Here is a 15,075-nt window from a genome sequence, read left to right on the forward strand (position 1 = left end):
TTAGCTTAATTGTTGAATAGCCCTTGTAACGCTTCCCATAATCTATTTCAAAACGCAGCAGCACAAGAGAACGCTTTCATTTAATAGTCATATTGAATGTTTAAACAGTTAGTTTTGAAAGGCTTTGCTTAACATGAGTTTAGTATCTACATTTAAGACGTAAAAATTAAAGGTAGTCACATACTTGATTCGAGTGTCGGATATGAGAAGATAAGGTTCTCATTGTACTAAGCCTTCGGCACTAAGGACAGTAGAGTGGCCAGTTCCTTTCTGTCGGCCGCCTTTGCTGCAGCAATTATGCCCGCCTAATTTATTACACCCTAGGTAGAGGTGAGCGGTGTTTCCGACAACCAGCTGAAGCCGGGAGTCCCACCGCTTTAAGACGTAGGACTACTTATAGAAAGTTTAACGTTAATTATCGTGGAAAGCAACCGGTCACACATCTTTTGGTCAACCTTTAAAATAATGCGTGTTTCACTTTTTTTCTTTCCTTCAACCACAGTATTTAAATTCGTAAATTTTTTTTTGTATGTTATTCGCTCCGAGGATGAGCATTGTCATGATGCGCGAAACGTCAGTGAAGCAATAAATCAACTTGTTTGTCTTTGCTCTTGCTTTCACTTTCATCAGATGAACGTTGCAACTACAGTAGTGCTAGAAACGACGATTATCCTGATGAGCACTCAAACTTTTCAGTACTCAGTTTAATTTGCATCAGTCGATGGTTTATATATATCAAAACTAAGTATGATACAAGATGACATTAACTAAAACAGATAACCAAGGAAAATTATTAACAAATTCTTCCTCAAACAGAAACAATGGAGCCCCCATAAACCAGCATCTTCCAGCTCACTATTAAGAAGTTATTGGAAATGACATGGAACTGTTATGTGTTTAACTCATAAAATAGCACAGATTTAATTGTTAATTGAATGGTTGCAATATTGGCAACATAAGTGACACAGGTGACGAACTGAAGAAATATATTTTTGCAATATTGTGGAACCCTCATAAATTTACTTTGAAAAGAATTAGCTGCCGACTCATGTCTTGGCTTATGACAAAGGGATTGTAATTATAGCATAAACAGTATTATATGTTTGCAGAAAATGTGCGTTCATGTTTTATGACGTTGGTGAGCTGTGATAGGAAAATGTTAAGTCATCTTCTATGAGATTGGTTGTCCGTCTGCTTTGTTACTTGAATTAGAAAACAAGCTGTTTTTGGTTGGATGTTGACTAGGTTTTATTATCACAAAATTTACAAAGAATAGGGGAGTGCCTTTAATCGCCAACTTCAATTACAGTGTTTACAGAGAAAAAATAAAAATGACGGAATCTGTTGAGTTTGTGAAAGGATTTTCCGTTTTGTGAAATAATTAGTTTAGTCATTTTTACTTCATTAAAATTGCGAAGAAGGCGTTAGCTAAGCCGTATGGTTAGTCCCAAACGTTGACTCATCAGAAATATGACTATGTATGTGACCAATCATGTCATTCATAGTAAATGTAGAAAAACGCGTTGTCTTAGTCGTGAAATTACGTAAAGCTTGCAATGCTATAAATCGGAACAGACTATAGCTGTGGCTTATAGTTTCAGACAGTCTCATGCAAGAAATGGTTGAATAGGATTTTGTAAAATGGTTAAAGAAAAAATGCAAACTTTTTTAATTGAAGCCATTTTGTTAAATTGAATGTTAAAAATTGAATGGAAATACTTTAATCAGTGTTTTAAAGCTATTTTTATATTATTTTAACTATCAACTGCTGTTCGCTACTTCAATTTAAAGTTAAAAAAATTAAAAAAAATGATAAAGGATTTGTTGATGTTTGAAAGCTAGCCAAAATAATATTTTTAATATTCTAAACTCAGTGACGTTAAAGTGTAGATTTACAATAATAACAGTGCGCTATTTTGATTATTTCGGTATTGTTTTTGTTTCTTTGTTATAAAATGCTAGACCCAACAGAAATGCTGCGCTTTTCAATCTTAGTCACAATTTGTGTGGCTAGCCTTGCTGCAGGCTTGGACAAGCAAAGGTAAATTTCCAAGTTATTAAAATCAATTTGCTTTTAATTTTTAATGTTTGAAGGCTTGCCGTACTTCGCATTGGTGGTTGACTCCGATACGATTTTTACCGTTGTCGCACTCTTCAAGGTTATGCCGAGTTCTCCACATAATCAACACAATGCATCAACATAAATTTAGCCATATAACTTGCACTTTTTGCTGTTGCTGCTTTCAATCAATCGTTGAACATTGATCAAGTCTGCAAGTTTTCAATTTAAAAATTAAGTTTGATTTTGATTTCTATAACAGATATATGCACTTTCAAACCACATACTTGTAAGATAACCACACCAAACCAATGTCAATTCTATATAAAAAAAAAAAAGGTGGCCCAGAAATAAACATTAACAACTTATGATATAAAGTTAAACAAATGAACTTACTACAGATACCAAACCCACACAACAATGCAAATGATTTACCATCGCATGTCAAAGTTAAATCGTTGTACTGAAATAGATATGATGATAGTTTAAACAGTAATTTTTTTGCAGTTTTTACCCTCTTTGAGACTAATTTGTTTTCTGTTAATTGCGTTCATGTCGCTTCGTCGTAGTTTCCTATGTAAGGGTTATCGCTGTCATTAACCTTTCGTGGCATTTTAGTTGCGTTGGTAGACAGCTTTTGCATCATCACATTACAGCAAAAACTAATCATGTAACGTGAATCATTGATCAAATTGCGTTTTTGAATGAAGCATCACAATTAATTGAACAGTTTTATCCTTAATTGATGATCGACAACTCGCTAAACCCGTTCGCACTTGCAATAATCTGTATGAGCAACAGGCCTATGTTTCATTAGCTATACTAACCATAAATGTCAAAACTATATGCTGACATTTATAACTATGCTAATTTTGTCATTTTATTTATGCACGTTCTTTCAACGTTTCTTCGAACTCTTATGATTTAGCTGTTTCAAGTCCACATCCGGTGTTTGTTTCTTTTGTATTTTTTTTTTCGATTTTCTGCCATGTTTGCCATGTGAGTACAATATTATCCTAATTAGACTTCACAGTTTTGGACAAAAGAGAGCATCATCTGCATGAGCTTTAAACTCTTTCGTATGACTCGACCTGGTTATATCAAGGCTTGCCAGAAACAACGGTGAAAATACTGACGAGTGCAATATTGAGCTCGTTTTTTATCAAACTGTTTGTGAAATCAGCTCATGTCATGAAACAGGATTGCATAAAATTTTCTTAAAAGTCCAGAAACGACTACCCAGCCAGTAAATAAGTTTTTTTTAAACATTGATTCAAGGTCTGCAAACGTCAAAAGTGAAAAAAGGACTGATTTTCTGGCAGGGTATATAGGAATATTTCAATAAAAATATTTTTGGGAATGTAATTTACAAATTTCTGCACAGTTCAAAGCATGTGCTACAGTAAGTACAAGTTATGTTGTATGTCTACGTCAATACAAACCCTCGTCAAAGTTCAAAACGTTTCATTTTTATTTATATTTTTTGTCTTAAATAATAATATTGGTATGCCTAAGAGTATTACATGATATGGTACTTTTTGTGTATGAGTTATTCAAAACTATTTTTATCTACTTGTTTGCAGATATGACACTCTTGACGTTATGCAAGATCTCATCCGAAATCGCAGGGCGGCAGCCACCTTACAAACCTATGCGTTCCCGGGTAATTGTTTGCTATATTTCCAATTCGTGCAAAATGTTTGAATGCACGGTGCTTGCTATAACCTGTTTACAGTTGAGTAGAAACTATTTTGCAATCACTGTGACGTACTGGTAGGTACAGCGAAAGGAATGCAAACTTATACTAGCCGATTTAAAAAAGATATGTGTGGAAATTAGAGCAATATGTGCCAGCTAAATTGCGATACTATCGGAATGATATGAAATTACACAAGTTATTGGAGTTCAACTGGAAAAAAATTTAAAAACCTTCGCATCAAAACTTTTAGTAATAAACGTTTTTGTTTCCAGCAACGACTCAATGTCGGATAATTTCAGACAAGAACAATCCAATACTCGTTAATAGTCTTTCCTTTCATTCCTGACTTCTTTTTCTCTCTTCAATTTTTATACTGAAAACACTTTACCAGTGCGCATGCGCAATGATGATATATATCACGTGATTTTCCGTTTCATGCAGATGAAATGAAAGATGCGATTGTAGAAGCTCACAATCAAATCCGTCGACAAGTAAAGCCTCCTGCATCGAACATGAGGAAGATGCACTGGGACAACCGCCTGGCCATGCTTGCTTCCAAGATTTCCGAAGATTGCAACACAGAAGCGAAAATGGTGAGACTAATTGTTTTAAGTTCAACAAAATTTTTAGCTCAACATTGTCACTCTAAAACTTAACTTCGACTCAAATAAAACACCATAAGGCTGAAAGGAAATTTCTCAATGGTAGCTTACTTTCCCGAACCATGACCATGAATGCAGACTCTACAGTCACTCTGTTGAAATAAAGTTTGTAAATATTAAAAAAGAAAGACTCAGATAAACAATAGCTACAACTGTTAATTTGCAAGACTACACAAAATTACAAATGAGTTTTTTTTATCTATCCAAGATTATTTTGGGTCATTGAGATTTTGATTAAATGTTCTAGAATGCCAAGAAGTAAATTTGCGTGTCCAAATTAGAGCATAGCATTGTATGTTCAAAAAGTATCCAGAATTTTTGGCACAAAATACGCAAAACAATGGATTTCAAAACTTCTATTTAATCTCATTTAAAATCACATGATGCCACGTCGGGAGAGTAAAGAGCCTGGCGAACGAGTGGCATGCGGTTTCTGGTCAGAAAATATTGAATCACTTGGGCGGAATGAGAGGGTGCGATGTCGTGGTGAAGTCGAACATTCTTTGTCTTTGACCGCTTTCTTCGCACATTGCTTCACCACGGAGACGTAGCACTTCTGAATAGCAGCCTACTCTTTGTTGGCTGTCTGGTCTTCTGATACATACTCGTGATGCACAATTCTGCAGAAATAAAAAAAGCAGATCATCATCACTTTAACATTGCTGCAAACCTGCAGTGCTTTTCGGGGCCTTCGAGATTGCACAGTTGCACATATAAAGATTGAAGCTTGGTTTCTGGGTCATAACCTTACACCCATGTTTCATCGCCACTGATAATAGCCTAACCTTCACAAACTCTAGGTCATGATTTGCACAAATCAACACGTCCTGGACAATTTCCTTCAGGCGTTTCTTCTGCTGCTCGGTCAGCAGTTTAGGAACAAATTTCGCCGACACTCTCCGCAGGTGCAGATTTGGTTATTTAAAATAGAAGAACTGAACCCGTGCTTGTTCCCATATCTGCAACAATTTCTCGTACTGTTAAACGACGATCTTTCAGTATGAATGGGCGAGCTTCCTCAATCCCTTCCTCGTTTCGGCTTGTGGATGACCACTCTAAACGTAGCTTTCTTTCCACTGATAGTCACACTCGATCATCTTTAAAGCGATTTATATGACTGCAAAAAGAATCTACTACCTAATGATGAAAAAATAGCTACATCCGAGAAAAGGACGCTTTTGTACCTTTCTAATAAGCTCTACCAACTCAAGAAAACAAATCGCCATTATAGGACGTCAAAATCTATAGTTTGTAAGCACTTTGTAACCATCGGACTCGCTCATGCCAGAAACAAGCAAGTTTTCAGCAGGTTCATGTTTGGGGAGCATGGAATTGGGCAATAATTTAGTGTATGAAAGAGCTTTTCTGCTTTATTATTATTAGCCTTGCTTGGATTGACTAACTAGCCTACAAAGTGAAGTTATCTTGCAGACTGCCAAACACTCTCGTTTTGGAAGAATGGGTATGAGCATGTACTCGGCAACTAAAGGTCAATTGGATGACACAATGTTCGAGACTGTAGCAAGGGAATGGATGGGTGAAGAAAAAAGTTTTCGATTTCGAGAAGGATTGGATGCGTGCACGGCTGGTTTCTATGGCTGCAATCGATACAAACAAGTAAGAAAAAAAGCTCTAGTTTTGCTTAAATGCTTAAGTACCACCTTTCATTGTACAGCTAAAGTTAACTTTGCCTGAGAAATGCATAACTACATAAAAAAGTACATACATGAACTATTTGACTTATTGATAAGCATCATTCTGTCTCCGTGTCGCTCACAAAGCCACCGATTACGGTTTATTAGCTTCTAATTGGTTTGGAGATATCCTATCTTTCATTTTTGCAGCCTCAAATATCAACGTTTCCTTTTTCGTGCAGTAAGCTTATCCACTATCGCTGCAATAAATACTCGTCAAGTGGATGAAAATGGTTTGCTGCAGTTGGCTTCTATGTTGATTAAATATTATTTTTGTATCTAAGGACAGTTGTTTTCATTATCAGGAAATAACTGATTTTTTTTATTCAAAGCTGGTCTGGGCGACTTCCTTTGTTGTCGGCTGCGGGGCTTCTTCATGCTCTGACGTCAGATCAGGGAGAAAGAGATCAAGAAAGAAGGGTGTTATGTTCTATTGTTTGTACGGCCCAAAAGGAAACGCTATCCTCCAGTAAGAAAAAAACGATCAATATATTAAGCTTTTTAAACGAGAGAAACTTGTTTCATTCAAAGATGTTGCTATCATTATCCCAGGCAGCAAAACCAGTGGATAACGTCTGCAGACGTTGAATCAATGCAAAAACGATAAATTTTGCTGTCTGGCAAACACTGTAATAGCATTTGCGAGGCGCTGTCGTACTGGATCATACGTATTTTGGCTCCATCAGATTTGTTTCACTTCAAATATTGAATGCATTTGGATAAATGTTCATATTTTATTTTTCATCTTTAATAGGCGAAAATCAATGTTCCTGCGGGTGCAGGTGAAAAACGCTAAAAACAAATTTATTTGTGAATTAACATTTAAAAACCATTTTTTTTATCTTTTTCTTGCAAGACCTTATATGTTAAAGAATGATTTCATCGAATACCGATGTTAAGTCACTATTCCAGTTGTTGTTGTTGTTATTGTCTTTTCCAGGCTTACGCCCGGTGATTGAAGATTTACAGTAGATTAAGTGGACCGGAAGGCAATATAGCCAATTTTCGTGTCTACTTCCAGGCATGCCCTTAAGTGTCCTGACAAGAAGCACACAGCCGTATGTTCTTGAGCGGTGTCGAACCGGCCCCTTTCGAGTGCCGTTCCAGGGCTCTCACCACTCGGTTATGCATCCGACATTATTCCAGTAAATGAAAGTAACCACGAACACGGAACAACTTCCTCATTCGTGTTTAACAACCTGCTGTACCTTGTACTTCCAGGCTACCATACAAACGAGGCAAGCCATGCAGTGATTGCGATGACCCCAGAGATGTCTGTGAAAACAAGCTATGTACAAACAACAGAAGGCTGTCTGCGCCACGTGGCGGTAAGACATGTTGAGATCAAATTGTGTGATATGTTTATTGTGGCACTAACGTGTGACGCACTTGCATGATACTAAATTATTATCATACCAACAATTCCAACAGGGAAATTTATGTAGGTTTATTTCTTGTTGCCGAAAAATTGCACTGAGTTAACTGGAAGACAACTAAACATGTTTTTCTGTCCGCTTTTAAGCATCATGTCATAAATGTTTTTTTCAAAACCCATAGCAATGTTCTCAATGGGCATCAAACCATCGTCCTTTTGAGCAACAATCAAACGCTATTAGGCTACATCGCAACCATGCAGCCGACAGGCCCGACATATTGGTTCAATTTATAAGGATCAAACTATGACTCACAGGCTGAGTTTTTCTGTGCAATGAATTATTAGTTAAATCAAATAAATTTCATGTCCCCCAGGCTACCTTACTATTGACTAGTTCTACATTGGTGTGCTACGACTTACACTGGTATCTGGTATACTTACAATAAAAGCAATGAGATGTTCTTCAAAAAATAAAACATTAAAACAGTGACGGTATGCCTTCATGAAAATGATTTAAATTTTGCTTCTACATTTTAAACCGAAAGTTGTTCCTCCAATTTTTCAAAAAATAGGATGGGAATAGCAAATGTAAACAGTATCTCAATCAATAACGAATTCTTATATACCCTTTTAAATTCTTATCTTTAAGCTTTGAAAACTTCAACCAGATGCAAAAATACTTGACAACTGTATTATGCAGTAACTTAAAATGGTCATGGTATGAGAAGAAATTTTCAAAACGGATTGTCAATGTTGTTTTTTATACCTTCTAATAAACTTTACATAAGTTTAAAAAAAAATAACAATTTTTATTTTTTAGAATCAAAGTGGTTGAATTGGGGCCTGTGGAACACTTGCTCTAAAACTTGTGGCGGTGGAGGTGTAAAAAAGCGATATAGAAAGTGCGAAACCTACGTTACTGAAGACTGCGAGGGTACAGCATCTCAAAATCAAATTCTTTGTGCTCCTTTTACAAAATGCCCATCGTCAGGTAGTCGTCCAAAACCTCCAACCCGTCCAAGAACTACAAAACGTCCAAGAACTACAAAACGCCCAAGAACTACAAAAAGACCAGGAAGCCAATCAAAACCACCTCGAGGTGGAGGTAACAAAAATTTCAAAATTGAATTAGACAAGTTTTTTTTACGGTCGGCATTATAACGTTCACTTTTTCAGGTATCATTTTCGAAAAAAATTTGCTTTTATAAATGTGTATAATAAGGTAAAAACTTCAGGTTGAAGTAAACGTTGTGGCTTGAAGGTCGTTTCAAGTTTTAACGTTAAACTGAAAATGTTTTGCAATCGCAATGCTACTGGTACTGTACATGGTACTGCAACTGTGCTTGTGCTTATTGGCTTGCAACCCAAAAAATTAATTCAGAAAGAAAATTTATTCGTACACAGATAAATATACTCTATATACACTGTATACAGTAGCCTATACCATGAAACCAATTTTTGATGAGATGTTTTGAAGCCTTAGATTTGGCAACATACCAAATTTCTTGTGCTAAACGCACAAAGTAAAGTTATTTTGAATAATAATAATAATCATCATGTTTTTATTTGCGCCCAGCATTGCGATAACATACAGTACAATGCGATCACAGATGCGATACAACAGACGACAGGAAGGGCAGCGAAGTGACATATAGTGTTCGAGTCAGCTGCTCCCCTTATTTTGGCTTGCCATTAAGTGTATTTGCCTAGACACAGCCGCGTGCTCTGGAGCGGTGTCGAACCCAAGTCCTTTCGAACGTCGTGAAGACGTTCTCACCACTCGGCTACGCAGCCGACTGCTGAATAAGCTAAATATATATTCAATAATTCAGGATGGACACCATGGGGAAGATGGGAACCATGCACAACCACTTGTGGTGGAGGAGGAGTAAGATTAAAAAGAAGATCTTGTCGGCCACGAACTAGCAAAAATTGTAGGGGACCAAACGTTCGACCCGGTCCGTGCTTAAAGCAAAAACCATGCACAACTGGTAAGAGCAATATAAGTTGCATCATCGCCCTTGCTTTTTTCATAAAATTTGCACCTAACCTTAAATTCAATGTATTTTTTTATTGTCAGAATGCTTAAAAACAAACTACCTAATAACAATCATGCAGAAACAAAATCAAGAAAAAAAAACATGGCAAAATTACAAAGATTTAAAACTTGCACACAATGTTGGCCAAAACCAGTAAATGTAAATGAACTTGTCACGAGCACCAAGTCTATCATTTAAACAGAGAATTATTAATTATTTTGGACAATCAGTCACCTCGCATTGGCAGAAACAACTGAAAGAGATTCGATTGTTGAAACGATGCGGAAACGATTGAATTTGACAATCAACAAGGCTCAAATCAAACTTTCTACTGCATGAAGTGATTTTGCTTACAAAAAAAGTGCTCTTGACATTTCGCGGTATGTTAGGTCATCGCAACTTTTTTTTATCTTCTCCTTTCTTCTGCATGGTTGACTGCAAGCCATCAGAAACAGCAGCAAAACGCAAAAAGTAAAAAAAAACACGTTATCTACCAGAGAGGCCTTCACCATCTCCACCAGCAAGATGGAGGCCTTGGAGACCATGGACTAAGTGCTCAAAAACATGCGGCACAGGTAAACAAACTCGGTCAAGAGTCTGCTCAGTGAGGCGGCCACCAACTGCCTGCCGGGGAAGATCTTCTCAAACAAAAGACTGTAACACCGATTCATGTCCAGGTAATATCAATCTCGGTAGTCAAAATTCTTATTTTGAATCAATTCAAAAAAAGCAGAATTTGCTAGCCAAGATAAAGTTATAAAGCGTTTAAATTAAATATAATAAAAACATTGTCATAAAAGGCGTGTTTTAATATGAAAACAAGAATCTTTTGTTTAGAAGTAAAAATTCTTAATCCGGTCTTTATCGGTTTTTTGTTTGTAAAAAAAACCAGAAGCATAATAGTGCTGAATCTTTATTGCTAAACACTAAAGGCATGTCCAAACATATTGTGACGACATCATCATTACGTGAATTTGCAATTTAATTGCACAAGCATGAACTACAAAGTTAAAATATGTGTGCCAAAGTGCCAGCATACCGGAAAAATGTCTTTATATATACACAGTTCCTTAAAAATTTGCAAAATTAATTTCTCACTATCATTTCACAAGTTTTTAATCTCAAGTGTTGTAAAAGTATAAACTTTGTGATTACTTAGCTTGGAGCCCATGGAGAAAGTGGAGAAAATGCTCTGCCAAATGTGGCAACAGTGGCTTTAGAAGAAGATTCCGCGTATGTCAAGGAAAAGGTCCTTGCCCAGGAAGAAACGTAATGCGACAGCGGTGCAATAGAAAACCCTGCCCAACTGCTACTTCAGCACCAACAGGTAATAAGCACTTTGACATTTTAATTTTCAAAGAACTAATTGGGAATAAATAGTAGAAGATATGCCAGAAATTTTGTGACCAATGATAGTCTCGCAATAGATGTCAGTAACCTTAATTTTAAAGCTATCATTACTGATTTGGTTGTGATTTTGTTTGTAGTCAAAAATTGTAATCTAAACTAACCATATTGCCACAAAGTTAAGGTTGAGATTAATTGTGAAATCGTTTAGTTTGACAAATTTCTGTAAAGCCACCGGTAACATATATTAAACATTCTGACATTTTAGCAAACGAAACCCATGTGTTCTCAATCACTTTGAAAAAATATTTCAACCTAACTCAATCACACTCACATTCTAGACTCCTGATAGTGGTGAAAAATTGTAATTTTTCAAAATTTGTCGGAAATTTCGGAAGAAAAAATGAAAGTTTTAAAAAATGTGAAAAACCGTTTCTTGTTTTAATTTCAAGGTTGGGGACAATTTGGAGAGTTTTCGTCCTGCAGAGTAACTTGCGGCGGTGGATTTATGGTCAGCAGACGTACATGTCTTGGTCCACCTTGTCCAGGCCGAGCAAGGCGAAGGAGACCCTGCAACCCACAACCTTGTCCTTAAAGTAAAAACGGTGTTTTATTAAAGTTGACACATAATATTATTTTGTTATTTATCTATTATTTTGCTGTAATATTTTATTTCGTCGAGTTCATGCAAATGAAGCTGCTTCAAGCTAATCTCACAGCAAAGCTGTTTAATCACACAAGGCCAAGTGATTTTTGTATTAATGCAACAGCTTCTCTGAGCTTCAACTAAAATGGGGTCACGAAACACTATGTAGTGAATTTTGCTTCCAAAACAACCAACAAGTAGCCTAGTCGATGTATCCTTTGACTTTGGTTTTAACTTGGATCGTTATGAGAATATTCAACATCGAATTGGAAAAAGCTTTTCGAAACTCACTCTCAGCAATTTAACATAGCCTACTTGTAAAAAGCTTTAAACCACAGACCCAAGTTTGGTCAAAATAAGGTTGATAAAGTGAAGATTCTGCTTGTTGTTGAGACAATATTGCCTGCAAGATGAATGGTGAAGTGCCGCTGAAGAAAATATTCCTTGAAGTGTATTACACACAGAAAGTTGAATTATCATTCTTCATCTCCATTAAATCTTAAAAATCGGACGTTTAGTTTTACTGTTAATAAGGTATCGAAATTGAAAATTACTTGAAATTGAAATTCTTCTGAAATTACTTGCTGACGATAAATATCGATAACACAACTACATACAGTGTTTTTAGGTAATGATAAAGCTGGTGTTCCATGAGACACAGAAGAATCTGGAATTTCAACTCCACCATTCCGAAGTTCGTTTTGGACAATCGCTTCTTAAATCGTTATATTTCAGGATAATCGATAGCCATGTTATTATAACAATGTTATGCAAAACTTAAAATTATTTCTGGTCTGTCAATGCAGGAATCATGCTTTCACCGGCCGTTCACTTTAAACAGTGAAATGTTGACGATTTACCCTATGACTTTGGTAAAGAATGATTTTTGTTCATGTCGTCTTGCACCATCCATGATCAGTAATATCATACAGTAATACCGTACCGTACTGTATGATAAACAGAAATAGATTCCAACAGTCGGTAGCATTTCTATAGATTGTGCAGTTTTCGTTTAATGTGAAAACAGTTGTATAAACTTCAATTTTAAACGTTTTGTAATAACATTAAGTAGGTTTAGATTTTTCCTCTTGCTTGAAGTTACGCTCAACATTCGCGTTCCCTTTTGTGCGTGCATATGTGCTTTCATGAGCCATTATTGTGCATCCAAACGACTAAACCAATAATTAACTTTGTATAAAAGTCATTTTTGCAGTTTCCATACTTTTTAAATCGATTAAAATTGAACTATTGATAGACAGTGTTGTATTTTTGCTGTCGCAGCTTACATACAATCTGTACATGAATCACTCATTTGAATAAACCAAGAAAGGTTTATGCTGTGTTTCTCGGCAGCCGATTTGTAGCAAGAATTGACAACGATAGACACGTGTTTCGCCCATGAGGCTGGGCTCATCAGTATCGCACCGTATTCTGCCACAAATTTATTCGACCACCACTTTTACCAGTTGCACAACTGGTTGATAAATTACAGGCACATATCATTGCAGTGTACACTGTACAGTACTGCTATACGAAAGTTTCTGTATAAAAAATCACTAGTACATACAGTTGGCCTAACATGAAAGATATCACCATTTCAGCTTCAGGGGCAGTTGATGCCTAATGTGCTGTAAACCTAGTTGTAATACGCAACCCCTCTATCGCAAAGCTTACAGCCAAATACTTTAGAGCAGGGGTCACCAACTGGCGGCCCGCGGAAGGTATCGGCATACAAGCATAACCAAAAATACTTTTCTTCAGGAGTTAAAGAGCATGAAGGCAAAAAATACTTTCCGGGAAGCATATTTTCGCTTTGCATACGATTCCACCGACCGACCAATCAGATTATAGTTCTAGGTGGGGGTCGCTTAAAGTTATTTCAATGCGATGTCCAACCACACTGTCCCAGTGGTTGATTAAAACGTCTATTTTCGAATTTCGAAATTGTCTGTGAGCATATATAAGGATTGCTTATTTTAAGTTTGTAAATGTCATGTTTTGTGCTTTTCACCGTTATTGTGTTTCATGAGCAGTGTTCCCTTTATGCAAGTTCTTGTTGGCAAAATAGATCGGTGTGCCAACTCAATTTATAATAAATTGGCAAAATATTATATATAAATTTAATGACTTTTTCTGGTTGTAATACAAAAATATTTAGCTTAGTAGGCCTACTGCAAAATGTTGTTAATCAACAAGTCTTGCCAATTCTTATCTCGTTTATCAAGGCATTGTCAAAGAAGTCAAAAGTGTTGTTAAAGGAGTTTGGCCTGGCAGTAGCGTTGTTCGACTTTTTGTGTTGCTGCGGTATTCTAAGACAAATATTAACAACATGTAACGCTGGATACTGGGTACGAAATCCGTTCTTTTCTAGCATCAGAGTCAACCTACCTAAAATTTTATTAGTGCGGCCCGCCACAGCTCTCCTTAGTGCTAAAGTGGCCCGCATGCAAAAAAGGTTGGTGACCCCTGCTCTGCAGATATGGAAATGTCTACTGCGTAGCCTACCGCTAGTTTTTCCAAGCTGTAAATTAAGTAAACGCATGCCACAGTACTGTATAGTGACAGCACGTACGAGTGTGAAAGAAAGTTATCATTTGAAAACTTTTGATGTCATGCTCTTTTAGTTTCAATCATTTGCAGTAGCCTAGGTAAGTCATAAACCATGCTGGTCAGCAGTTAGGCTAAATGTCTTGGATGATGAACCCGGTGAACCCAGAGATTACCTTATCCTCTCGGTATCTTCCAAAAAAATCGATGACCTAGATTTTAGAATGTTAAATTAATAAATCTTTAGTTTCGGGCCCAGAGGGTCGACTGAAGAAAAAACAACTGCTGTTTTGCATGAAGAGACATGTCGGAATACTTTTAAGATGAACTTTTGTTTGACTAAAGCACAAATAGAGTTGTGAAAAAACTAACTGAAGTAGTAGCACACGCGATTATTGGAATGTAATATTTTACATATTTCCTGCAGAATATACAGCGTGTACAGATAGATAACTTTAATGTAATCAATTAGCATATAAAGAAATATTGATTTTCACAAGGTGAACATCATTTATTGATAACAAAAACTTCGGCTCGAAAGGGTTTAAATGCCCTACTCAATTGGACACCAATCGAGCCAAACCCTGACTGCCTGCAGCCTAACCGGGTCTACTACTATTCGGTGAGTCTGATTCGGTGAGTTCCCTATTCGGTGAGAGCCTTTTTCGGAGAGTTCCCTATTCGGTGATTTTTTGAATTTTTTTTTGAAAATTATCGGGTACCGTAGCCTAATTATCATTGCCGCTTTTACATCGTTTTAACGTCGCTAAACGTTGAAATAAGACCTAACCCCTAACCATAAAACGGCAATGATAATTAGGCTACGGTACCCGATAATTTAAAAAAAAAATTCAAAAAATCACGGAATAGGGACCGAATAAGGAACTCACCAAATCGGACTCACCGAATCGGATTCACCGAAACGGGCCATTCCGAGCCTAACGCATTGTTTACTTGCGGAATCACGCGTTTATTGGTCATGATAGTGAATAAGATGATAACGCAAA

General features: G+C 36.6%; 2 protein-coding genes across 3 annotated transcripts in view; both read left to right on the forward strand.

The window, feature by feature from the left end:
- Positions 1 to 15,075, forward strand: part of LOC145775157 (eukaryotic translation initiation factor 3 subunit J-A-like) — a 234,250-nt gene that overhangs the window by 153,892 nt on the left and 65,283 nt on the right. The window lies entirely within an intron of this gene.
- LOC145775870 (adhesion G protein-coupled receptor B1-like) lies at positions 1,967 to 12,854 on the forward strand. Of its 2 annotated transcripts, none has more exons than XM_082587256.1 (12): positions 1,967 to 2,041; positions 3,643 to 3,722; positions 4,200 to 4,351; positions 5,852 to 6,037; positions 6,447 to 6,583; positions 7,336 to 7,442; positions 8,310 to 8,594; positions 9,322 to 9,480; positions 10,026 to 10,205; positions 10,688 to 10,855; positions 11,328 to 11,471; positions 12,141 to 12,854. In XM_082587256.1, exons 1-11 carry the CDS (start codon positions 1,974 to 1,976, stop codon positions 11,468 to 11,470), a joined length of 1,665 nt encoding a protein of 554 aa, XP_082443382.1. In that variant the 5' UTR covers positions 1,967 to 1,973; the 3' UTR covers position 11,471; positions 12,141 to 12,854. The 2 variants fall into 2 exon arrangements, with proteins under 2 accessions (XP_082443382.1, XP_082443381.1); XM_082587255.1 differs by having other exon boundaries at positions 12,150 to 12,854.

This window comes from Aplidium turbinatum, chromosome 8, assembly GCF_918807975.1.
Source record: "Aplidium turbinatum chromosome 8, kaAplTurb1.1, whole genome shotgun sequence".
NCBI classification, from domain to species: Eukaryota; Metazoa; Chordata; class Ascidiacea; order Aplousobranchia; family Polyclinidae; genus Aplidium; species Aplidium turbinatum.